We start from the raw sequence: 27,047 nt of genomic DNA, 5'->3' as shown, positions 1-27,047 counted from the left end.
TCCACACTACAGATTCAACGCAGATAGACCCATTTTCAGCCACTGAAAGAGAGGACCTGGGTCATGAGTCTTAGTACTATTATGTGTGCAAATGCCACCAGAAACCAGCACATTTTGTACTGAATCTGAACGTGACTGTTTAAAAGCAAAACACAATGACTGCTGTGTAAACTTCACAGGTGAAAGAGCAAACAGTAACTTAGCTTATTTGATAGAGTGAATCATGTGGAGAAATGTCTATCATGGTTGTACAGACTTACAAAAGGCACAAACGCTGAACCATGTTTCAGTAAAATCTACTTTAATACACTTTGAAACAAGAGTACAACAAAATAGAATATACTTCAAATGTTGAATATACAAACAGTTCAGTCTGAACGCAAATCTCTTCCCTCCATAAAAACTGAAATGTGTGGGTTGAAATGGCTAAACGAGAATGTCGCCGTAATTGACCTGACCCTTTGATATTTGTCATTGATTTGATGATATTGTAAATTGCATTGTGAGCTCAGATACAGTACATCTGTTCAACTCAAATACATGACTGCATGCACTGGCCTTTTAATGCATTCCCAAAAGTGTGGCTGCAGCTTACACTGGAAAAAAACAAAAACAAAAAACACCAAGATAAATTTGACAAATCTCAACTCTTTTGAGAAGGAAAGTGCAAATAACCTGGTTTCTGACCTACATAATGCTGCTGTTACTAGTACTCAACAGCCTGATAAAAGAGACACTAATAAATACATGTATTAGCTCCCTTAGTTTAAGTAATACTGTGCTTGGTTCAAAGTATCAAAAGAAAAACAAAAGTTCAGCTTACTGTTCAAAAGATACATGAAACAAAAGAGTTAAAATTTAAACCTACTGCTGTTAACATTTTCTCCGTAAATATATTTTGTATATATTTACATGATCATAGACTTCCCTTTCCCCTCAGAGCCCCTTCGGCTTTCTGCAGCACCTCTGCACAGTGATATGATAGAAAAGTGATGCTGGTTTTCACATCCATAAGTCAACATTTTAAACATGCCCTCAAAAAAGGCTTCATTACATCCACTTCACATTTGGTTGTAATTATTTGCCTGAATGTGTAGTGTTGTCATAGTGAGTGCATTTCTCCAACAATGTCAGTTACATTTGTAGTGATTAGTGTTGGTCCCTTTAGTTTCACCATCGAGTCTGTTCCTATGTTAGATGCTACAGTCTGAACTGTACACAGCCCGTCTCCAGGTTTGTGGAGGTTTTGAGGAGGACCAGATGAGAAATGTCTTGTGCAGCAGAAGGGAAAAGTAAAAGTTTCAATCTCACAGACTGCTGCTGGTTATAGAGTAAAAATGACTTCTGTACAAACTACGCTTTCGAACACAGAGTTTCAACACTCGGGCTCCTCTGTCTTTGATCCCTCTGCGCTCGCTGCCTCAGAGCTGACCACGGGGGCTTTTCTGGGACTTGTTTGGACCCCAATTGAAACTGGAACTGCTTCCACTTTAACTTTCTCCAGAGCGACTCCTGCCCCTCCAATCAGCAGCTCTGAGCCGTTCAGAACACCGCTGATCACTCGTGGCTGATTGGCTGCAGATAACGTGACTACACCAGTCCCGCCCACACCCCCGGCCTGGGACACCATCACGGTCTGCTGCTGCTGCGGGACAGTGAGCCTCATCACCTGGGCGCCCGGGCCCACGTTTACAGGGGCCAGTGTGCGCACCGTGAGGGGGCTGCCCACGAGACTGATGCCCCCTGCAGAGGAGCCCACGCCGGGTTTGGACCCCGAGGTCTGGAGCTGGCACTGTGCCAGCTGATGTGCCGGGATAGTGATGATTTTGGCGAGTTGCACCGTAATTTTGTCTCCATTTTCAGCTGTGGCCGGTACCATGGTCGGGAGGGTTTGGATCACAACCTACAGCATTTGGGACAATTAGCCCTGAAATGTACATGCACTTGAAGAACTTACAACAGTGGTTCTCAAACTTCGCACACCAAGTAGCACCAGATCTAAACACAACTATTTTAGGTCTGAACTAGGGCTAGACCACGTTGAAAAGTACTACACCAATGCTACAGTATTTCTAAACAAGGCCTAACTCAAAGGAAAATCAAATGTAGATAAATACTACAATTTCAAAGGATGCCACGCACTACAGTTTGAGAACCACTGAAGTCCATTATGTAGCTTTACTGTACCTTTTGTTGTGAGTTTGCATTGGGCACAGCACTGATGGGAGAGGTGTTTGTGAGGAGGGTGGTGTGGCCGGCAGTCGTCCCACTCGGCTGCATCGCTACAGTGGAGATCTTCTGCCCCAGAGACGTGGTCATCATCACTGGGACCTGCATAGCTACCCTCACCGCCCTGAAACAATTCATGTTTTTCTAATTATTATTTGGCTTGGTGGAATAGTGCCTGTGGTAAATATCACAAGTATTGTTTAATTTAAGACCCGTTTGGGCCGTTATGGTGCATTATGTTTGCTAGGTAACAGTTATACTTTTTATACCTTGGCCCTGTGGCATTAGTGATGATGGCAGCGTGAGACTGTGGCGTTTTGCTTGAATCCACCATGGCTCCTCTGTGACTAGCTGGTAAGACGGGAGTGCTGCCCCCTGCTGGCTTGTTCACAGCATTGACAGTGATGTTGGACTTGCTGCCTCTCAGGATGTTGGGTTTTGTAGGTGTAGTTGGCTCAGACTTGAGTAGGAGGTTGGGTGGAGGGGGCACGCGCTCATATGACGCAGGTGATTCAGAGCTGATCAGATCCTCCGTCATATCCGCCTTGTTGTCATCAATAATCACAATGTTTTTTGGCATTTCTTTAAATTGATAAACCAAGCGCTGCCCTTCCACTTTGGCAAGAATTCCCCGCTGGTAGTAATATCTGCAAACAAAAACGAATATTAGTTTCCATGTTTTGTTTATCCAAAATACTATTTTAAAACTGAACTACTCTTGGACACCCAACTCTTGAAATAAATTAAAAAATACATGAACAAGGCAAAATGAAGCAGTTCATATTATGCTAAAAAACAAAAGGATAAGGTAAAAGTCAATCAAAATCAGCAATTACATTATAATGTAATGAATCACTGTAGAAGTGTGATGTTTCTCCTCACAATAATGAAATTTGATAATGGCACCAAACCTATCTTCTACTAATAAACTATCTTCATGCTTAATTATATCATCATCAATAATCATAATACAGGAGGTGAAAGCCCCTCACCGCAGAGCCCTGCCCATGGTCTCGTAGTTCATATCAGGTTTGTTCTTATGTTTCCCCCACAGTCTGGATACAGCTTTGGAGTCGACCAGTTTAAAGATGCCCTTTTCCCTCTGGGTCCACTTGATGTATCTGGGACACGTGTTTTTGTCCTGGAGCAGGTCCAATAGAAACTCCCAAAGGTAAGTGGTGGATCCTGCTGAATGTCAACAAGTTAAGCTTATACACAGAAAACAGAAATTTTAATTCTATTGACTCTGTAGTAACACCATCAATACCTCTGCCCTCTCTAGATTTCTTCTTGATGCCGAGATCTGGAGAGTCGGGTGAAAACGGCTTTGGCTTTCTTCCAACTGCAAGAGAAACAGATCATTTTAAAAGATGTTGTTTTCTGGTATTTAGGATAAAATAAAAATATACACACAATATTGATCTACAATGACTGAACGAGAGGAAAAGATCCACTGATTTCCTGTTAAAATTTGTAGAACTGAGATGCAATATTATCACCATCATTGGCTGCAATTCTCCAATTCTCTGACTTCTGAGATCAATAAAATTACATGCAGGCACAAGAAGCGCAGCAGACTAAAAGTTTAATACAAAGTCGGATCATTCCTCCCTGAAGTCAGGGAGAGACAACTCGGGTCCTAAATCAGGTAAAATTATCCTGTAGTGTGTGGGAGCAAAATGGTTAAAAGCTATGGGTCAACATAAGGAATGTTTATGTACAGCTTAACTATTTTAAAATTCCTTACGCTGCCACTAGATGGAGAGCAATAACATAGTGCATCAAAGTGGTGCAGGTTTAGAGTTGAGGTATTTGGTTTTGGAAAACACTTAAGGAGAGCTTTAAATCTGAGAGCTGCTATTTACAAGTTTGTCAACATCTCCCATGAAAACATTCCACTGTCAAGCTAAAACTGAATCCACACTGAAGTGAAGATTGTAGGCCTAAAAATACACTTGGCAAATTTTTAACTCGAACAGTATGTGCTAAAAGGAAGAGCTGTTAATTTGGTTTTATTTTGATTTTGAACATTTGGAGTGAATGCTACAATATTATATGATCATTTTTACCTCTCTTCTTCCTGATTGGCTCATGGTCCGGCTCAGGTTCCTCTATCAAAGTGACCATCTCCTCATCTTCATCATCACAACAGTCTTCTGTCGTAATCTCCACTTCTGTCTCTGCGTACATGTCTGGGCGCATGGCAGCGTGAAGGAAGTCTGCATAGGCATCACAATAAAGGAGTTATATCTATATCACATTTAAAATAACTGCATTTGGCCCACAATTTAACCCTGGAGCCACCATCATATATACTAGCACTAGGTGGAGTAAACCTTCATTCGTCCAGGTGTGCTTCAACCTTCACTACTCTAGGAATTAGGGTTGTCTAATATATTGAAAAGTCAGACACCAAGTAATCCTAAAATTAGTACTAGATACTCAATCAAGCAAGTATTGATACTAAAAAAGTCCCATTCACAGGACAGAAATGAACCTTTCCCGAATAGCTTTAGAATGATCTTGACCTGTATCAGTACAGGTATAAAATCACAAAGACTAGTATACGCCCATGGACGTCTTTGGAATCTACCTGGATAACTGAGGGATGACACAGACAAATGTAGTTTTTCACTGTCATATCGGAATTGAGTATCGAGTCTATTCATTAGTATCGAAGTTGAGTTTGAAATTTTAGTATTGTGACAACCCTACCAGCAATTAAATAAGAAACACATAGATTACATAATAGAAATACAATAGAATAATAGAATAATAGAAACAACAAATAGATATGAAAACTAAAGCAAGTGGCAGATCCTAGAAAGGCGTAGAGCATTTTTCGTCTATTTCATCAATGTGCAATAGTTTACAATTATTGTTACCTGGGCTGCGGTCCTCCCTGAGGCTGGAGGGAGAGTCCATGTGCAGCAGAGCCTCGGCTGCTTCAATGGTTTTGTCTGAGCAGTGGATACTGGAGCCATGGACAGAGGCCTCCACTGGAACAAAACAATCATAAAACACAACTGTCAACTCTACGGGTTTATTATAGAACATGTAGAAGACAATGATTTCAGATTTTCCTTTTATCCTGCCTTCTGAACACTTAGTTATGAGTTTTATTGCACAATTTACCTTTATCTCAGTTTTGTTAACTATAGTAAAATAAGTAATGCAATCTAATAATTAATAATTGATAATTCCCCCCCCCAAAAAAACGCAATTAGCTGCCACTAAATAAGAAAGTTAATTACTACTATATGATTGACAAGAATTTACTGCCTTGAAAAAAAAGATTTTGAAATGCATTAAGCAGCATGTAACACAAGTAAAAAAAATAATGAAACACAATGTAGTGAAAAATCATTTAACTAATGCAGTCTGAAGGCTGAATTAACTACTTACTTGCCAATGAACAGTTAATTAGCAACATTTATACCTTGCAAGACAGTAAAAATAGTAGCTTTTTGAAATCATCACTTTGTAAAGTAAAACTGTTTGTGTTTGTTGAATGTTAGAGTAACAATAATAGGGGAAGACGCACATGACAATTGATAATGCTAAGCCAAATAAAAAGTGCTAAACGTTCCTGAGAAGAAAACTGGGGGCACCTGCTGCCGCTGTCAGTCACTGGTGGGAAACTCGAGTGCTCTGCCCATGTTTGGCTATCACACTGAGGCAAGAGGCAGTGCAGAGGTGAGAAAAGACCTATCTTTAGCTTATCCCACAAGCACAGTCCCTTATACAAACAAATGGGTAAGATTGAGGCTACTGTATATGCCAATGTTTACATCGAATGACCAGCTATTTGGCAAATCAATATAACATAGATTTAACGCAAGAAACCATTCACATAAGAGGAAACAAAACAATTACACCTACAGACAGCATTACTGATTTCTGTCCACAAACTATAGCAAATTGGGCTTTAGTAACACAGTTTTTCAACATTTTATACATGTATTTATTTATTTATTTTTTCTTAAGTTTTATGTATGCATCAGATTGTATAAGGACCAAGAATAGCAGCGAGTCCGACAAAAAGTAGTGCAGCCGCTGATGACTTCCGTGTTTACACTCCATCTTTTCCCTCCACTTCTCTTCGAAGAATCGCACCAGCCTGTCCGTCAATCAACGCCCTCCTCGCCCGTGATTGGCTACTCCAGAATCTACCGACCCGCCCAGTCAGGAAAATGATTGGACAGGTGCCGACGTCAAATTATGCTATAATCCCATTGGGCAAATGTTACTGTCAATCAAAACTTTACCCCGCCCTCTCACATTTACAACGCTTCCGCCATCGAAATGGGACAAAAATACTTTAAAAATAGCTATTTCAAACACGTACAAATAACACAATCCAACAAAAAACGAGTACTAAGAAATGTAAGTGTTAAGGATTCACGAATCAACTGGTAGTCTTGTATGTATCTAAAGAAATAGTCGAAGTATTATTTAAAAGGAAGAAAGGCAGTGTGCTTGGGCAGGCCATCCCACGCTGTAGGAAAAGGAGCACAACAGTACAACAGCGGAAGTAATATTAAATACAACGAATCTGAACGCCCACGTTGTAACTACTACGTTTCTAATACAGTTTAAAACATTTCTAATATACCTGTATATCTATCTTGCCATAATATTTTGGGATATTTATTTATTTGTATGTGTAATGGATAGCTTGCAATGCTTTTTACATAAGACCAAGACCGCTAGATCAAGCCGAACGAATTGGATCTCTTTTTATTAGTAAAAGCAAATCCAATTTCTTCTTTCTTCATAGCAAAAATAAATCCACATGTCCTTGCGACCCAGACAGCGTGGCAAAGACGTAGGAAAGACAACATCCCTGCACTTCCTGGTTTTGCAGAACCCATCCGCACAGTTATTCCGCATGGCCACGCAACACAATACATCTGCAAAATCATGCAAAATCTGTCCAGTGCAGAATACAATAATTTCACAATCAGATGCCATCCTAACTATTGCTTTTTCGTCTCGTAAAGCTTGCACTAAAACCCGTGTAGCAACGCCATGCAGGTTGCTACCAAGGTGATTACTTCCTGATTGCCCTCCATTGCTTCACTACGGTGCTGAGCGGACCGACACATAGCGGCGAGTTACAAAAATACACCGCGTATCGACATGAAGCCGCTATAACAATATTTAAATCTATTACGCTACATTACCGGCTCTGATGAGTAGATCGAGTTGATTTGCTTGCCCCTCATGCTGCGAAGTCGCCATGTTTCTCCCTTGCTGCAGATTCACACTAGTTCTCACTGAATTGTATGGGAAGCTAATAGCGCGTATCCCTCCGCCGCTAATGGAAATCTCAATTGACTTCAGCGGGCCGCGTCACAGAGACACAGCTATCCCTCCGCCGCCGACACAGGAAATAACCCTCCCTGTGCGTGGCTTACGTGCAAAGAACCCAAATAGCAGAATAATATAATTTCACACTTTGCTTTAACTTTTTTGTTTTTGTGAAAGGAGAGCCACTGACACTGCAAGCAGTCAATTACTAGGTGTTACTTGAAGAAAGGCTTTACAGTTATGCAACAATTAAGCAATTATTTCACGCAAGAAACCCTAATTATGTCCAAAAAGTATGCAGTTATCTTGTTAATGTTTCCCGTTAATAAATGAGACTGTGGCGGCTCCCCATAAGCTGAGCAAAAGAAATGTGATAAAAACATACTTTTTGTTATCATAAACAAAAACGGGGAGCTTTATTTAATCTTCTAAAATGTCATTTTCTGGTTAGTTAAGGCAATACGTGACATTTATTCAAACATTGTATTTGATTAAATAATTCAAATAAGAACTGCCTGTGCCACATAATTTCCTGTGGAAAACACTGAAATGTCCAGCAAGATTAATGGATCATTTGTAAGCCATATATATTATATATATATATATATATATATATATATATATATATATATATATATATATATATATATATATATATATATATATATATATATATATATATATAAAGTGGCCAGTGCTAGACATTTCTGACAGCATTATAAACGTATTTTAAACAATCATACCCATTTGCCAATACATTTCTCTTATTCACCAAACACAACCCCAGATTACACAAAGGTCATTATTAGAAAAAGATTAATGTACAATTAGTGCCTGATAAAAAATACTGAATCACTCTGTAATTGAGATTAAACTTCAGAAACTCTCCACGAGGGGGCAGTATGTGACAAAAACAAATATCTATCAGAGCCTGCCTTATGTCATGAGACCTGAGGCATCCAAATTTGTGGCCAATAAAATATTAGGCACATTGTGTGACAATGTGCCGTTGTATGTGTGTGTGTGTGTGTGTGTTTTATGTTTTAATATGTGATAAGCATAAGATTCTGCAGTTGTGCAGCCATCTATTGGAGGTGCCAACAGCTGCACGAAGATGTGATAACTTTTACAGCAACATGGCTTTTTCAGCTCCCAGTGGGCACTGCAATTTTCTAACACAGTAGTCAGGGGACTTGTTTCTTTTATCAAGTTAATAGATAATGATCTTCTTTCCATCCTGCTTTGTGCATCAGCTAGAAAAGCAGTTTTAAAGTTATACATGCACACTCCAAAAACATGCACATGAATACTAGGATTGTACCAAAGGGTTTGTGAGAGCTGGAGGGTAACAGTATAAAAAATGTACTTCATCCTTTTAAAAAGTAGATAACCCCGAGTTAATATTTTCTTTCCTTTTTTCACTTAAAGCAGCCGTGCCTAATAGCCCAATACTAGAATTAATGTAAAGTAATGAAGATTACATGGCCACCAAATGTTTACAGCCTTACCTGTCTCTTCTTGTGGCTGCACTTCCTGCTCCTCTGAGGTCTCCTGGATCATGTAGGTCTGTCCATCGCACACAAATACCTGACCGGACTGTCCCAGGCTCCCCACACTGACCCCAGGGTCCTCCTCCACCACAATGACCTCTGGGTAATCCTCCTCATCCTCACATGCTCCCTCTTCTTCCTCTAGCTCAATCTCCACCTCACACTCTCCATCCTGCACAAAACAGATAAGCATTCAAGATCACCTTTTAAAGTGCATATGACAGGTTTTCATGTTTTATCACTTAATTTCGTGGGATAGTACCTGTATGCGGTAAATATTTGTTATGGTTTTGCACCAGTCAATTGGCAGTTTGAGAAGAAAAGTTAATAAACTTTATTAAAAGCGCTCTCTCTATAATTCTATTCCATCAATACAAATAATCCCACCCAAAATGCAGATACAATTTAGGCACAAAGTCCAACATTTTGTAAGATTAATTTGGCAAAATAAAGGTGTTATATATATGTAGTTATCAAATTATAACAACTGTGTGAGACAAGCTTTAGCTCTTATTGACAGTGTGGTTGCTAGGTAACAATTATGATATCTGCTGCCCGTGTCCAACCAGGAAGTAAAATTATAATTATCTACCCCTTATACTTCTAATGTAAATCATAATGTCAAGTCATAAGAGTGTGTGGTGTGAGAGTGGGTGAGCACCTGTTGAGGTTCTTCTTCTGCCGTTACATACTCCACCACAGTCCCTCCAGACTCCACCAGCACCACGGAGGTCATCCCTCACGAGCTGTGCATCTGACAAGAGCACCCCACCCTCTGTGCGCTCTAGCCCTGCACAAAGACACAACATAATCATCAGTCTGTATTAAAAACAATACTTCGGCATGTGAGGATTTAATGGACACATCATGATTAATCTTTGCATTGAGAAATATCTACATTACATTCCACAGGACATATAAAAGAAAGTGTAATCTAGGGCCAATTACAAAGCCTACAAGCGCACTACAGAGAAAGTGGGATAGTCAGTTAGTTGCCGTCCTAGTGTTATCCCAAATATTCGTTTTCAAAGTCTCCCTTTTGGTCTCAGCCAACAGGAAGTAGGTTGAGCAGGAAGCACTTGATGCAACAGGAAGACAGTTCATTCCATGCACCACAATCACACACAGGGCTGCAAAATATGAGACTAAAATGTGTAAATATATACAACAAATGATACTGCAATGAAATAGATATGAAAAGTGAGAGGATCACTGAAGTGTTAATTTTGGAAATATTAAATCATCCTTTGATTTGCTGATTTATCATTCTTGGCTTAGTGATCCTGCAATATTTTTATTTATTTATTTATTTATTTATTTTTATATTTACCAATTTTGCAACAGTTGGTGTAAACTAAATCTACATGTTCCACTCCACAAGAACATAATGTGACAAACTATAAATGAATCACTATTAAATACTAAAATATGGCTAATTAAATAACCAATCACACTCAAACACAAACTTTTCCCCACTTACTCCTGTTGGTCAGCCTTTGTAAGGCTCTGAGTGGGTGACACGTACATTGAACCAATCTCAGAGACGTTGAACTTTCAGAAGAAGCAGATAATTGAATTTACCCTTTAAAAGCATTATATTGGAGCCATATTGCCTCTCCATTGCTCCTGCCACTGTATGGCGCTACTTATGATGTGTTATGTAAATTACCTGCCCTTTGTAAGGGCGGATAATGCATAATTGGTGTAGAGCCTGAAGAACTGGATTTTTTGTATTTGTGAAAGGCAAAAAGCGAGCCAATAAATTTGTAGAACACACAGATTTCTGGACTCTTTTTGTGGAAGACATCTGAGATATCACACATGCTTGCAGCCATAGTGGACCTTGCACAGAGCAAGTTCGGATGCAAAAGCTATTGAAAAATATAAAGAGTACATGATTCATGAGAGTATGAGAGTGAGAGAGTGAGAGAGAGTGAGAGAGAGTGAGAGAAATTTTGATCCTGAGGGAAATTCAAATTTTTTGCTGCAGCAAATTGTCTCCTCTGCAAGTCTCAGTGGCCTTTGTGTCTCAGTTAAAAGGTCTCAGTTTAACAGGACTGGTCAGGTAGGGTCAGTATATCCTGTGGAAGAGCAAAATATGTCCCTCCTCTGTGTCCTGCAGCATCACAGCAGTGTACAGGGGGAACTAGGTGAATGGTTGGTGATGAAATGGTTCATTCCCTCAAAGTGATTCCTATGAAAGATCACCTGCTACATTTGTTGCCACATATTGTGTAAAAAGGTCTGGAGCAGCTCAACTCACCCACCAAAGCAATCATTTTAGAGGTCCACATCTACATTGAAGGCAATTCTGTACCAGTGGTCAAATGAACAACTCATGTACTTTAGGTGGTGGTCACCCAAACAAAATATTGGCCTGTGCTGGATGTTTTGGACAGATAGCTGCTATGCTGAAAAACTAGATGTAACAAAATATCACTTTAATGACATTAAAATGTCTTCATCTTGTGTACTACTGTAACAAAACCTCTATTTAGTTTTTCAGACACCCATCCAGCCTCCCTCACTAACACTGAAACAAGTTTGTTTTGTTTTTTTTGTATTTTTGCACCTTTATATGGCGAGCAGACCATTGCACACATCATAATCATAAAATTACGCAGTGATTTTATCTGGTAGCATAGATAACACTCACAGGGATTGATTCAAAGTCACTTTACAATTTAGTGTATTATTCATTCAAGTTACTATTGTAGCTATAGCGGCCCTGATAGAATCCAACCACCTCTCAGCTCTCACATGCCACATTCATATAGGCAATGTGGTTGAAGTGCTTATCTACAGTACCTAAGGACACAACAGTTTTTGCCATTGGTGTTCTACTTCTATCCAAGTGCTAACCAGGCCCGGTCCTGCTTTACTTTTGAGATCTGACAAGATCTTCCTTTGATGGAGAGGTTTGGCCACACTAAATAAAGAGCATGCACTACTAGCACGAGAATGCAGAGGGGTGTGTTCAAAGACCATATTATGATATGTCCAGACAAAAGAGAAATAAAAACAATGAAAAATAAGTTCAGTTTAATCAATTACACATTTTTTCATATAAATGTGAGAGTCAAACAAAAGTCAGTAGTCAACTATGACATCATTTGTAGGAGCGGTTGAGATTTTAGCAATACTTAAATTATGACATGGTTGGGAAATACCCAGAGCTGGATTCACAGGTTAACTTCTGTTCCTATTTCATTCCATGAAAACCCAAGCAGCATTCACTGGGTTAGAGTTGGTTCAAACAGGTAAGACAGGACCTGCCAGTTTGTGCAACCATGTGCTCTATGCCCATATACTATATACTGGCATTGTTCTGCAGAAATAGCTCAATTTGTTATTTATATGTTAAAAAAAAAATACATAAAAGGAAAAGATCCATAACACTGTATCAAAATAATTAAATACCACTATAAAAATACTTTAAAAAAACCCCCAAAAAACTAACTAAAAGTGAATAAATAAAAGCATAGGGAACAGTAGTAAAATATGAATAAAATAAGTTCAGTTTCCTATAATTAATACATTCTTAAATGACAACAGCAACCCTTAATTGTGATTTTACCCAAAGGAATAAATGAACTGCCCATTCTCTACTGTATCTTTAAGTGGACACATTAGTCATGTCTTGAAGCGCTGTTGTTTTGTTGGCAGCCTATAAATGCACTATGAATCAGCAGAAATGATTAACCAGGTATTAAACTTCAAAAATATATTACAAAAGAAAACTAGCTTTGTAATGCTCATCTTACCACTTGTAACATCATGGAGACACATCTTCACTTGTTGACTTTTTAAATCCACAATGATCAAAAGAGAACAACTACAGTTTCCTTGTGTAAGTCTTTTTCTCCACTTTCCAAACATGTTTTCATCTCGCCATCCGCTCTGTTGTCTTGTCTTTGCATCTTTAGCCCTCATATTCCCCTGACTGTCTGCTCTGAGCAACTCAGCACTACTGAGCTCCTGTCCTGGTTTGTGGTCACATGACAAGGGTGGAACACACGCAGTCACATGATCTCTCTTTCAACAACAAGGCCTTTGTCCCAAGTAACTGGCACCACCACCATGGCTGCTGCTGCTGCTGGGGGGAAAAAACACAACGCCCTGCCTTGTGCCACCCTTCCCACCTCAAAGGAAGAGAGGGGAGAGAGAAAGAGAGAGAGAGAGAGAGAGAGAGAGAGAAAAGAGAGAGAGAGAGAAAGAGAGAAAGAGAGAGAAGAGAGAGAGAGAGAGAGAGAGAGAGAGAGAGAGAGAGTGTAAGAAACAGAGAGGAATGGATCAAGCAGGGAAGTATAAGCAAAAATGACTCCAGGATATCCCTGAGCCATCCAGGCATGATCCATAACAAAAGAAAAAGTTGACAGAATAGATTTTTTCTTTTGCTATCTCAGGATTTGCACAATGAGCTGGGGTTGTAAAAAAAAAAAAAAAAAAAAAAAAAAAATCAACCACTCTGGGGGTTTTCCACTGACGATGCAGATATCATCAGTCTTCCTAAAAAATCAACTAATGCTGGAGGTTTTAGGCTGACAGACAAACAGATAAATGGCAGATTATTTGCAGCTAGCTATCACTGGAAAAAAATTTATTATGCAGTAAGAATGTTATGTTGCAATATTGTCTAAAATGTCCAGTCTTTAAAATAAATGTATCTTTAAACTAAAGATAAAAACACTGAAAGGAAAAAAGGCATAGGCAATAGCAGGAGGTCGGCACTGTAGCAATTACGCCACTAATTTCAGACCACTATTTCCTTAGAACCTAGAACATGATTTGATTTATATCACAATACATGTAAACACCTAATCATATTGCTTTAAAGCTAAAGCTCTTTGCTTCTGAAAGTCCATACTTCACTATGATTGGTTAAGTCCACCTGTCACTCACTCAGAGATGGGCACAGGCTGACCATGGGGCTCACCAAGTGTGGGGAATTAGTATTTGAGAGCATCATGTTTTTCCATTGCCCCCACGTCAGTACAGATTTTTAAAATACAGTTAATTAGAATAGGTTTTGGTTCATTTAAAATATGAACTCTAAAGAACCTTTACACCTCGAATAAGAAACCACACATTGACAGAGTGGGGACAAAATAGAAATTACAGAGCTCAGCGAGAGGCAGAAGTTCAATCATTAACCACAACACAGCAGAGCCCACAACTCAGTCAACAACTGCAATGATTCATTTTGTATCAAATACAAACATGTGAACAGGAAACAACTCAACTCTATCTTTGGCAGTATAGTTTTCTTTATGATGGTATGTTGAATTAGTTTTCTGTTGTGCATTAAACCACTAAATCTGAAAGTATCATTGGTTTGCTGTAAAGTTCTGGTATTTGTGTGTAAAATATTATCTCTTCAATGTTTCTCTGATTACTGGACATGGTCCCTGTAAAATAAACTAAATTAACAAAATATAGAGTCCAACCTATATTGATATAAGACAAAGAAAATTGTTTGCAAGAAGTTGAAAAACTAACTAAAAATGCAGTATGTATGTTCAAGTCAAGAGCGACTCTCATGTGGGGATGTTACCCAAATCTCAGGGTACAACAGTATACAGTATTGTACAGTGTGATGTAATAATGATATTTTAAGAAAGAAAGTGAAGATGTGATATTTTTTTCACAAATAATAAATAAATAATAATAATAAAATAAGGCATATCTTATCTTATCTTAAATGTCAAAAACATTTACTAATTTCATCTGTTGGGACTCAAAATACAAAAGTCTACTGACAACAAGAAGTCCACGGAATCATTGACCTACTTATTACCACCTGTTGCCCTTACATAGAAGTAGGAGCCCATTAATTGCATAGAATCCTGACATCAATCTTTAACTTGTGGTTTTAACCAGAAACACACATTAAAGGTGTGTCTGATTTCACAGTAGGCGGTCTGCCCTGTTTACATTTTCTCACAACAGGAGAGCATTCATATTATGTCAGATATGCACAACGTTACAGAAGTAGCAGCAGCAGCAGCAGCAGCCAGGAGTGTTCAATGATACCTTTGCTCCTCGGTGTAGCTAACCTTATCAATGAATTATTAGCCTGCTCTCTCATTTATATAGAACCATACAACGCTAGGGCGGTTCGGCTAGAAACAAACTAATTATAAAAAGACAGCATGTGATAAAAAAAACAAAACAAACAACAAAAAACACTATCAATAGTTTGACCAGGGAGCATTGACATAAACTTGGCTAACAACATTAGCATAAGGTGTTAGCATAAAAACTAACCTCAACAAACACGCGGCTAAAGCGCCCGAGCTTCAGTTCACTCACCGTTTCTTTATGTTTTTCCTTTAGATCAGCAACTTGTATGGAAACTTGGAGTTGGCCCGTGTGCTAATGAAGTGTCTGTTTATGTCAGACCCTCCTCCTCCTTCCTTCGCTGTGGAGAGCTCCGTGTCCCCACCTCCACCGCGGCTCTCCAGCTCCAGAGACTACTACTACTACACCAGGTCTACGGGCTCTAAATGCTACAGCTGGCGATCTGGGCTCAGGGGCAATGCCAAGGACATTCAGGCATCTCTATTAGCGGCAAGGGTCAAGCATTTGAGCCCGGGGCAGGCTGATTTTGGTCTCGTTAATGGACGAAGCCTGTTGTTGTCATTTTTTTCTCTGCGCTTGTTCGGCAAATTACCCCCATGACGTCATCGCGTACAATAAACACTAGACACGCAACATCCAAAAAGGACAAACTGGATGAAGTTCATGGTCAAAGTGAGTAATTACTTTCTCACATTTCACTTTCTCTCTATGATTCCCACATACAATTATAGCATGCCTTTTCTATAAAAAAATATAAGATAGCCCCCTATGTAGGAGAAAGCAATATGACAACAATAAAATTAAGATTTCTTGGAGACAGATCATAAAACTTCTTACTCTTCATTTTTGCTGTTTTTAAGGGGTAAATAAAATCATCTGCTTGTTCTGAAGCTTACACTTTACAGAGACTGGCTGATTCCAGCTGTCGCTCAGGCTAACCAGCTGGAGAAGTGGCCACCCAAAAACGTCTGTTTGAGTTGAAAGCTGCGTTAAATAGAGTAAGTTCAATAAATTCAGCAGTTGAAAAATATTACACCAGTGCCACCTATGGGCAGCATGATGTGACTGACTACAGATCACCTTTGGTTATATTAGACATATTAGTTACTGTAATAGTAAAAAAAAACAACAACTGTAATATACATTAGCATCACAGCATCACAAAATTACTATTTGTTGCACATTATACTGTTATTAACATTTAAAAAGGGACTGCTTAAAGTTAAGTTTATTTGCCATTTGTAGTTAAAAACACACACACCATGAGACATTAAAAACAACTACATAAAAACTATAGACAATCATTATTACAGACAATATATGACACTGTGAAATAAACAAGATACAAAGATTAAGGAGCTAAAATATTAAGGTGCTACATCAAAGTTCAAAGTGCATTGTTCAAGCTTATGGAAAGAAGGTTTTAGCAAGGCTAGAAGTCTTAGATTAAATACAGTATATGATTAGCAACATTTATGTCTTATTCCACAATTTATGTGACTTTATTGATATGAAAATGGTTTGTGCAACCACTGGAAAAATGTTTGATTTTACACATCATTCTTATCTTGCCCTCCATGCATCAACTCCCTAACTCTCACTCAGAATTCCTGTCTCTGCTCTAGGATCTGAAATAAGATGTGATTAAGGAGGACGGATTTTATACTGGCTAAATATCAGAATATTTGTATATTATCAAATAAAGTAATTTTGGGGAGAAAATAAGGCTCCATAGTTTGGATTTAATTTATTCACATTCAGTCAGAGACCCCTATCAAACCATCATCCAATGTACCACCCTGGTCCTATAAGAAAGGCCATACAGCAGTTCTATATAATTTAATTAGATCTGAAAAACATCTGTATTCCACTTCCACTTTCTACAATATTACTGCTCAACTGACGCAGCTGGACAAACTACAACAGTGACTGTAAATTCATTTTCCTATTGCTCCCTCTGCAGGTGTCAGTCATTACTGCTACTCTGCCAGTGCTACTTTATCTGAATTATCATAAGAAAGCTGCCCATAAAACACACATAAAATTATATAAAATGTAAAATATACAAGTTGATCTTTATAAATTCACAGGAGCATGAACTTACAAGATAAGTATTAGGTAAAGAAACGGGACCACAAGCCATTGCTATTTGATTATTCTTACATATGCACCGCAGTGTGTTTGTAAAATGACATACTACAAATTTATCATCCAGTAATTTTATTGTTATTTAAAGCATTAATATTATTCTTCATCATGACAGACTGAGATGCCCAGACATCCATGTGATTCAATTGTGATAAGGTGTAACTGAAAAGGAACATCTGTCAAACAGCAGTGTACAGTGAAAATAAATTTGAATAGTGTCTCAAGCTGGAAGACTGAAAACAACAGATTTTGTGTGATGTTAATAACTGTTTCAACAACAGACAGTATTGTCAAAACAAAACAGACTAAAATAAAATCAATAAAACAAGTTTCCACACTGGTCATTCCTATGCTGAATTATTCTGAACTGTCTGATGGATTTAGTTCAAGGGCACTTAAACACATTTTAAACATTACAGAGTCCTCCGCATTTCTCTCTTTCCCTTGCAGTTCCACAATACTTTAACTGTACAACAAACCAGAAAAAACCTGGCTCATGAAATCACTCAATAATGCCAATGCAATGATTTTAAAGGAAGGGGGTAAAATGGAAAGCACAAGACATATGGACTCAGGAACCACTTTGTGATTTTATAGTTGGTAGCCATACTATTTACTTTGTTTATTGTTTCCCTATTAAGATATTATCAGAGAACCTTTACTTGCCTTTACATGTTTGGGAAAATTCAGTGGTTCAAAGTGCATTTTCTTGGCTTTTTAGGTATGGACCACACCTCTCCACCTCTATGGTACATTAAGGACACAGGGGTAAAACACAGGAAGCACAAAAATGAATTGACAAGACCAGAAGCTATTTATAAGCATATGACAGCAGTTAGAGGTGGGTTTGAGGTGTGGTCCTGCTCTCAAAACTTCAGAATAACTAACTAACATTCAAACCATCTCAGTTCTATGCAGCCACATCTGCAGCTGGGGCAGCATTAGGAGCGGGGGCTTCTTCTACTGTGGCAGCGCTCTCAACGGCCGGAGTCTCCACAGCGACTTCAACTGGAGCAGCCTCCTCAACTACTGCTGCTGCCTCTGTCACCACCACCTCTGCAGCAACTGGAGCTGGGTCCTCTGCTGCCGGGGCAACGACCTCAGCTGCCACCTCAGCAACAACCTCAGGCACAGGCACAGTTTCAGCAGTTGCCTCGACAACAGGTTCAGCCGCTGTCTCTGCCACTGGTTCGGCCACTGCTTCTACTGGTGGTGCCTCTGCCACAGGCTCTGGAGCAGGTTCTGTTGGGGCAGGTTCTGTTGGTGTGGATTCGGCGGGTGCAGCCTCAGGGGCAGCAGCTTCTGTGGGTGCAGGCTCCGATGCGGCGGGTTCAGCGGGGGCGGGCTCAGGTGCTGCCTCGACCACTGGGGCAGGTTCAGGTTCAGCAGCTGGGGGCGCTACTTCTGGGGCCGCCTCTGGAGCTGCACAAATAAAACAATATGTTTTCAGATTCAAGAATGTGATGACATCACTCATAAATGGACAAAGATCATTTTCAAAGTCAGCTTTTTGTATTCATGAATTTGAAGCTACCAGTTGTATGCAACATTTTTGAGGTATTTTTTCCCATTCAAAAGTTATAATATTTTATATTAAATTGTTTATGGCTATAGTGATGGTTGTAATTTTTAATTTTGAGCTTGGGATAGTTATCACACATCATCAGAACTTTTCAGTTAGCCTAATATTAAACCAATGGAGATTTTAGGATGCTCAAATACTAAACATGATGTTCAATCAGAAGCATTCTGATTGAATTTACGAGTACCTATCTCTAAGAACGTTTTGAACTGTGATGATGAATTTAGTCAATAATAGTTGCAATAGAGGTTTCATTCCAAGCTCTGTAATGTGAATGTTAGTATGTGCTACTGTAGAAAATAACCTTTGTGAAACTCTAGTGAAAATCACAAGACTCAGCTTTACCAATACAACAAAAAATTACAGCTAGCCCAACTTATCAACTTAACAAATCAGAAACTAATATTCACTGGAAGCAGTATGTTTGGGTGTGGATCCAGGGCTCATTCAGACTGAATAGACAGATCAGTCAGTAGCAGAAATCTGAACAGACAGCCCAGAGTCAGCTATTGAGAGTGACCACTCGACCATGTTTGATATTTTGATTCGTGGTTTTGGGTGTAAAAGCACAAAAAAGCAGCCATTGTTCAAAAAATATTAAGCATTTATTTGATGTTTGAAAAATACTTTACTTACTTTTATAAACAACTGAATAATGTTTTAGTTTTAAAGGACTTTTGAACTAACCTTTTGCTGGTGCTGTATTCTCCTCGCCATTCACTGCCTTGTATGCCTGCAAAAGTCAAAGATATGCTCTTTAGCATTCTGTCACACATTTAGTGATAGCAGAATAAAATGGAGAACTCTGTTACAACACTAAAACAAACTTTACTTTGTCCTGCACAAAACAGATGATAAACTGCACAGTTCAGTGCTCCAATACAGACAGTTTTGGTGACGGTTTTAAAGTGATGTTTTCTAAACAAGATTTACTGACATAGACGGCAGCAGCAGTGAGGCCTCCTCCACACAGGACGATGTACGCCAGGTTAGTGGATCCACCGGGAATCCCAAAGGCCATGTGTCGAACTGGAGCTATAGACAAAAACACACAAAAAACAAAATCTGTTTCCAACTCCTGATCTGATTTCCCAAAAGATCTTGTGACATTAAGAGAACTAAACTCTGAGACTGGATGATGTACATATAACAAAAAAATAAATATGACATGATTTTTATTCCTTACATAAATTAATTACAATGCTTGCTTTTTATCAGATTTAACTCAATATAAAGTACCTCTACATAAAAATAATTATGAATACGTCTTCCTCCAAAGTCTGAACTCTGTTCCAAACCAGATTTTAGTGACTTAGAGGTTGTAGACACTAGAGCTCATAAATAACCATTCTGAAGGATTCATTTAAGTTTTGTTGCATGTAGAGAGACTTTACATGTGTTTAAAGTTGAGCCGATAAATAAAATCAGATCCTCCAAATCCTTGTAATCTCTTTTATACTGCACTCATGACTAGATCAGGTCCAGACAATGTCAGCACAGTGATATCTTTAGCATGTGCATGTAGTGTATGGCATTTGTGATAAAGTTATCTAAAAGGTGTGCTTCTCTTCCCCCCACTATGATGTATAGTAGGGCAAATATACTATTGCTGGGCAAAGTAACCTTTCCACCAATCTGACATGTAATAAATTGGGCTGATGACAATGTCGCTTGCTTATCTTCTTGCCATGAAGATAGACAAGTTTAATGCCATACTGTGGAACTTTGGTCAACCTGAGTGGTACCATGATGAGTTGCATATTTACAATGCAGAAAATTCAAATCTGGCTTCTTGCTAAAAAGCACTCTGAAGACTGTGTAACAAAATAACTGTATGAAGTCTTCTGAGATGAAATAGTCATGTCCTATAAGTGTTTATTAAGCATTTACTGATTTTCATTGTAGGATCCTTTTTTGGATCTACACCTGAGCCTGATCACCCATGACACAGCAGCATGAGTTGTCCAAATCCAGTTTATTTATACAGCAATCAGCTAATCCCTTAAAGTCAGATCACAACATGGCTGCAGTGAAGGAGTGAGAGAGAGAGCACGTGTGGCCGATGTGCACGTGTGTTAATGCAGTGTCTCTGCTACTGTCTGTCAGCTGCCTGCCCTATTGAAGTATATAGTACAAAGTTCAAGTACAAAATACATACTGTACAGGTTATAGAGGAGGTCACGTGTAACTCTAATGTTGCATTTGAGTGGTTGTCATGAAGGGGTGGTGTCTATTATCCTATATAATGCACATATAAGGCAGACAGAAGGTGACTAAATACATGAGCTCTCACTTGCACTTCAAGAGTAATAATATCACACTTCAAGGTCTATAAAAGTTAAAGTAAAATCGTTTATGGAGAAACTATTGAAAACTTTAGCCTGACTTTTAAAAAGAGGATGGCGCTGCGCACTCCAGCTGAATACCACATGGTCAAAATCAAAAAATCGAAAAAGTGTTGAAACTAACACTGAAGTGGAAGAGATATGCAGTAATAACCTTTGCAAGGTGTAGCCTACTTCATGGACCTATACAAATACAGCCAACATTCCCCGGATATGTAGCCTAATAATACAATGCGCACATAATTAAATTATAAGAAATTATAAGAAATTAGGTGAAGCAACAATATTCATGCGTAAATCTTGCCAAAATGAGAATACTGTAATGGAAATCAAATAAACTTGGCGGATGCTTCTCTCGCAGCAGAGGACTTTGTGTGCAGAACTGGATGTTCCCAAAGAGGGACACGCCCCCTCCTCCTCGTGCGATTCCACTGTGCACAATTAAACTATTAGGAGGATACACTGCTAATAAACAACGACCAATTTAGACACGTAGAGTTAATTTAGCAATAGAAAGCATGTGCAATGATTCTAATTGTAAATGTAGGCAATATGAAAGATTCTTGGGAAACGCATTTAAACGGTGTCTGAAAGGAAAGAAAAGCAAAAGTCGTATAGAAAGAAGCAGGTTTCGAGTCAAACATCAACCAGTCAATGAGTCCTTTACAAAAGTCAGTAAAGAATCACAAAAGAGCACGTTGCATTGTTGCTGGACAAAACTCACTGGTACTGGTCGTAGGTCTGAGAGCGCACCGTGCCAGCGGCCCCACTCTCTGCCAAGCCCGTCTGCAGAACATCTTTCTCGAGTACCAACAGCAGCGGTGATCGGTGCGTTTTCCGCAGCTTTCTGGGATAAATGGCACACTCTGCTCCACGGACTTTAAATGCTGATTAACATGGGAACGGCCCCCTTCAATGTGTTACTCATGCACGCCCTCTAACGGTGACAGAGTGGAATAACAGTAGCCAATGTTACAAGGGCAAATTCAAGTTTTACATAGAAAAGGTTAATCACTTACATTATTTGCTTGGTTGAAAGTTAATCAGCCCTAACCATTTGTAAAAGGACCAAAAAACTAGGACCAAACCAGGACTAGTGTGAACAGGGTGATCAGATTTTCAACATTAAAAACCTGGACACCCCCGAGTTGGGGTGGTTGGTTATAATAAAACTGTGAAAAGTGTGTGTAATTAAGACATTGTTAATCAGTATATAACTCAGTCATTGCAACTGAGTGAACTTTTTGGCCTCCTGGCAATTTCCAAACATAGTTTCTATATTTAAACAAAAACATTTGACAATATATTACCTTTAAGTATCAAATTGTTCAAAAATAGGGACCCTTGGCACAATTTTTTTGTATAAAACTGGGACACGGAACACAGGGCTCAAAACTGGGACTGTCCCAGGTAAACAGGGACATCTGGTCATCGTAAGTCTGGATTCACAAAGATGACAGAAAATATCAATGTATAGTCTATGTCACTGAACTGAGCCACAGATTTTACCCACGTGATGTTCATTCACACTAGCTTAGTCACAGACCATTTTATATGTTGCATAATGTGAGATGTGGAAAAATCAAAGGAATGCTTATCAAAACCACACTGATGGCAGAGGTTTTGTCCTGACTACACTTCTGACTTGGGCATTCCTAGATCCTGTTCCAGCTCTTCAACAGTATTATATTTATTTTTAATTTAAAAACTTCCTCCACTCCTCGAGATTAAAGACATGTAACGTTTAGCTGCAAAATGTGGCACTAAAGTGACACAAAAGTCTGACTAAACAACCACTCACCGTTGGTGAGCCTGTAGATTAGAGCTTGAATTTTTTTTTTCCTATAACAAATAGGCTATGTACCATATTATAGGGTGCTCGCATTTCTTTGTTCTTAAGTTTCTAAAATGTAATCATATTTATCTTTGCTTTATATCATTGCATTAATGTTGTATTTGATGGAATAAAAGTATTGTGCCCTTAAATAGACATCAAACCATAACATTGTGATATTACTTATGCAACTGCTTTGTTCTCACCACAGCCTCTTAATCACAGATATACAATGACTTTACATGATTCTTTTTGTTAGCACTTCTCCCACACACTGTTCACACAAGAGCTGACTATGGCTCTATGAACACATAACTGTAACAGCAGCCTGAGAAAGATAAGGCTCAATAGAAGAGTACAGTGAAGGGCATGGTGTAATGTGGTTTAGTGATGATGTAATGGAGGTTTTGTCTGACAACAGGAAACATTTGTTAACCAGCTTTAACTATGAAGACAGTATACATTTCAATGAGAGGATTTCTTCTATTGTTTTTCTGTAATGGAGAATACATTTTAGGAATAAAATAAGCACACTGAAGTTATTAGAAAATACATGTCATTTATTATTTATTTATTTTTTATTTTTTTTACAAAAATTATACCATTTAATTTTTTATTCATTATTGGCTCTGTCATCCTTACATTTTACACTATTCATGAAGGTATCCATATGAATCTCCATAATCTATAATGAGTCCAATCCTTTACGTTCACATAATTTTACAGCTATAAGATTGAAAACTTCTTAGCAGCAACTCCAGCTTTCCTTTTCTGCTCCTTTTTTACTTGTTACTTTAAACGAACCATTGCACACAGAAATATTATTAATAGTTGTGTGTCTTTTGAGTTTACCGGCCACAGTGAGTACAATGTCTTCAATCTGGTCCTGTTTAAATGGCACCTCTCCTTCCTTCTGCAACATCTTCGAAAGTTTGTTTGGTGACATTTTGGCTGAAGTTTCAAAAAACATCATTCCATGGGACTTGGCAAAATTCATAGCCTTCTGTTGGTTCACCTGTTGGTTTGCTCTGCTCGGATCACGCAAGTCACTCTTATTACCGACCAAAAATCTGCAGAGGATAAAAACAAATGACAAACAATTAAGGTATCCCAGTTACATTTTAGTGTCATCGAGTTTGCTCAGGTATCGGTTTAGAACTCTTGACCAACTTCATCTGAGAAATGCGCATTATTGTGGAAGTGAAGCTCATTTCCTTGTTTCTTAATAAAAACAAAATATACTTGGAGTGCACATAGTTTGAAGTCACTGTGCTGCTAAATTGCTTGTTATTTTGCAGAATTGAATTTTCAGTAATCTGGATGGCACAGAAAGCAGATATACCCTTGACCCTGCCCTTTGATTCAAATTATTTCTTATTTACATTTGGGTAATTTTCCGTACGAATAAACAAGGTTACCAGTACCTGAACTGTATTTTTTCTGTACCTATTCCTGAAGCAATCATTGACTAAGCAGTGACTTAAATTAAATACTTTTTTAAGTGGAGACACTACAGGCAAAACTAATTGTTTAATGTTTTTTTTTTTTTTTTTTATTAGTTTGGTCTCTTAGCATTCAAGCTTTCATGTAGAAACAAAAATGTCCACTCTGCACCAGGTTCCAATTGATATTTCTAAATTTTATATTTTTTTCTAATCACTTGCTCCCTTCAAAATGTGTTCTATTTTAATACCAACATTTTTTGTTGTCAGTATACCTTTATTGTTTCTGTAGTGATACATTTGAACATTTTTTTGTGAAGTCGTGGTCATGGTGCTCAAGTAGTAATACTATCATTGGCTGTGATCTTATTCATTTATATGATAGCTGTGTTATGGTGTATGGATCTCTATGCATAATATAGTCAGTACTAGGAATTTACCTAGGGATGTCCTGGCCCAGGGAGTTTTGTCTACATTCCTCTATCCAGGAGTTGAGTCCACTGAAGCTGGCGGGACATGTGACGTCATAGATGAAGAGAACAGCATGGACGTTCCTGTAGTAGTGCTGCACCATGGACTTCCGAAATCGCTCCTGTCCTGCTGTGTCCCACAACTGTAGCTGCAAGAGTCAAATAAATGAATAAACAAAATACTTTGTCACTTGACCATCAGATAATATAACATATAAAAGCTGATGTGAAACTTGAACAAAAACTATAAACAGACACAAAAGTACAGGAATAAGGAGAGAGACCAAAAGAATTCCAGCTCTTTGGCACAGTCACTGCAAGGAAATCTTGGGTTCAACACCAGTTTCATGTGGTTCTTTGCATGTTTTCAACATTCAGCCTAGGCTCTCTAATGGGACTAGAACACCCTTCTTTTCGATTAGGCTATATATAAAAGAATTAAATTTAAATATGAATATAAAAATAAAGTCTTCTACACAATGCCTTGCTAGCAAAGCAGCAAAGGTTTGGCCCTTTGCTTTTAAATATAGTTTAAAGTTTTTTTTAATATTTGGGTTAATAAACTTAATCAAGATCAAGAATTTAAAGACCCCAGTAGTAGTATCCCTAAATGCAACAAAATTAGAAGACTTGACAATGTCACTACTGTGAAAATGCACCACAGCTAGAACCACTGGTCTGCAGTTGTTATGGATGGAGTTTGTGTGCTAAGAAGGTCATGTGTTAAAATCAGGCAGAGAAATGCATTTGAAATACTCAGTGACTCATCCCTGAGCAAGAATCAGGACAATGCAACAGAGACACGGACTATTACAACACTTACGCCTACAATAGTTTGTTTATGGATCTCAAATGTTTTAAAGAGATTTTATCTGGGATCTACAAGTATGTAAATCTTGATGGGGGAAAAAAAATTACTGAAAATTTAGAAAATTTTACCAAACAAAGCTTATAAACAAAGCAAGACACTTCCTCTTTCAGTTTGCATTTCCCGAACCTAGAAACCTTAATCCCACACAAAATGTCAAAACTAAAAACATTAGGTCAGTATGCTTAAAAGTGTACATGATGGCTACCGGTTGTTGTTGTTAAAAGCAAAATCCAGTCAAAGGTTCACACTTTTTCCATTAGAATTGGGCTCCTATTTTACGCACAAATCTAAACTTTTGCTGTGTGCTTACAAAGTCTTATTTAAAGCATGATACACTGACATGATTACACAACTTTCATGAAAGCTTTGACTTACCTTGATTACCTCTCCGTCAATCTCGAGCACCCGCTCTCGAAAGTCCACGCCGATGGTAGCTTCAGCTCTGCAGGGGAACTCTCCAGCGCAGAGTCGGTGAGTGAGGCAGGTCTTCCCCACGCCAGAATCTCCGATCATCAGCACCTTAAAAGTTCTGTGCCGGATCAAGAGTGAAGACACGCTCCCCAAAGAGCTGGAAAACTCAAGTGAAGAATCCATTTACGGTGTTAGATCAGGTCAAAAATCATGCGCGACTGCTCCACATGTGGCTTCAAATTGGAGCAAGTGGATCAGTGAATGTTGGCTCAGTCATTCCCTCCTCTGCTTTGGGTACTGTCTTGTAGTTGGAAATAAGAGGCCTGGCGTTTCCTTCCTGGGAGGGCTTTTACTGCCGAGTTTCAGATGACATCACAACATTTTAGAGGCAATTTATGTAATACACATGGGGGGGCATGGATCTATACTTCCAGCAGCTTCAGTGGATATTGATAATTTGCAGATTTATAACGGGTTATATTGGGTCTAATGGTCACTAATAGAAATGATCAGGTTCCACAACTGTGAATTTAGCTCTTGCATATTTCATAGGAACACTGTACTTTCTGTAGGCTATGTAATGTTAGCAAAAGGGAAAATTTACCCCCATATGGGAAAGGAGGAAGGAATTGTTGCATTATGAAAATAAACAAAAAGCACGTTATCGATACAGAAACTGGCCAAAATCAAGCATGTTGCTGCCATCTACTGGTAAAACCACAGTTGACATTTTCCCTGCCTTTAACGTGTTTTACGTATATTGCTTTAAAA

General features: G+C 38.6%; 3 protein-coding genes and 1 long non-coding RNA gene across 8 annotated transcripts; 1 reads left to right on the top strand and 3 right to left on the bottom strand.

Moving 5' to 3' along the window:
• Positions 1 to 280: 280 nt before the first annotated feature.
• On the bottom strand, positions 281 to 15,544 carry LOC110175172 (ETS-related transcription factor Elf-2). Of its 5 annotated transcripts, none has more exons than XM_055157882.1 (10): positions 15,405 to 15,544; positions 9,754 to 9,882; positions 9,051 to 9,264; positions 5,115 to 5,228; positions 4,299 to 4,448; positions 3,497 to 3,571; positions 3,222 to 3,417; positions 2,499 to 2,876; positions 2,188 to 2,353; positions 281 to 1,903 (listed from the first exon to the last, which is right to left on the bottom strand). In XM_055157882.1, exons 2-10 carry the CDS (start codon positions 9,826 to 9,828, stop codon positions 1,376 to 1,378), a joined length of 1,896 nt encoding a protein of 631 aa, XP_055013857.1. In that variant the 5' UTR covers positions 9,829 to 9,882; positions 15,405 to 15,544; the 3' UTR covers positions 281 to 1,375. The 5 variants fall into 5 exon arrangements, with proteins under 5 accessions (XP_055013857.1, XP_055013856.1, XP_055013858.1 ...); XM_055157881.1 differs by lacking the exon at positions 15,405 to 15,544 and adding an exon at positions 12,857 to 13,188; XM_055157883.1 differs by lacking the exon at positions 15,405 to 15,544 and adding an exon at positions 12,857 to 13,185 and having other exon boundaries at positions 3,222 to 3,414.
• Positions 15,545 to 15,704: 160 nt separating this feature from the next.
• On the top strand, positions 15,705 to 18,369 carry LOC129410270 (uncharacterized). The gene is made up of 3 exons (XR_008632808.1): positions 15,705 to 15,845; positions 16,065 to 16,171; positions 18,230 to 18,369. It is a non-coding gene; the product is annotated as an uncharacterized LOC129410270 (long non-coding RNA).
• LOC110175177 (nematocyst expressed protein 3-like) lies at positions 17,377 to 22,188 on the bottom strand. The gene is made up of 4 exons (XM_055157886.1): positions 21,973 to 22,188; positions 19,841 to 19,938; positions 19,591 to 19,636; positions 17,377 to 18,743 (listed from the first exon to the last, which is right to left on the bottom strand). Exons 1-4 carry the CDS (start codon positions 22,043 to 22,045, stop codon positions 18,232 to 18,234), a joined length of 729 nt encoding a protein of 242 aa, XP_055013861.1. The 5' UTR covers positions 22,046 to 22,188; the 3' UTR covers positions 17,377 to 18,231.
• Positions 22,189 to 23,621: 1,433 nt separating this feature from the next.
• Positions 23,622 to 26,630, bottom strand: LOC110175175 (ras-related protein Rab-33B-like). Its single transcript, XM_020941295.2, has 3 exons — positions 26,241 to 26,630; positions 24,965 to 25,143; positions 23,622 to 24,152 (listed from the first exon to the last, which is right to left on the bottom strand). The coding sequence occupies exons 1-3, from the start codon at positions 26,457 to 26,459 to the stop codon at positions 23,828 to 23,830; spliced, it is 723 nt and encodes a 240-aa protein (XP_020796954.1). The 5' UTR covers positions 26,460 to 26,630; the 3' UTR covers positions 23,622 to 23,827.
• Positions 26,631 to 27,047: the final 417 nt, after the last annotated feature.

The sequence above is a fragment of the Boleophthalmus pectinirostris genome, unplaced genomic scaffold (assembly GCF_026225935.1).
Source record: "Boleophthalmus pectinirostris isolate CB_2022bp ecotype Guang Dong unplaced genomic scaffold, ASM2622593v1 HiC_scaffold_22, whole genome shotgun sequence".
Classification (NCBI taxonomy): domain Eukaryota; kingdom Metazoa; phylum Chordata; class Actinopteri; order Gobiiformes; family Gobiidae; genus Boleophthalmus; species Boleophthalmus pectinirostris.
The sequence above is the reverse complement of the archived record's forward strand: the minus strand, read 5'-3'. Positions and strand labels throughout refer to the sequence as shown.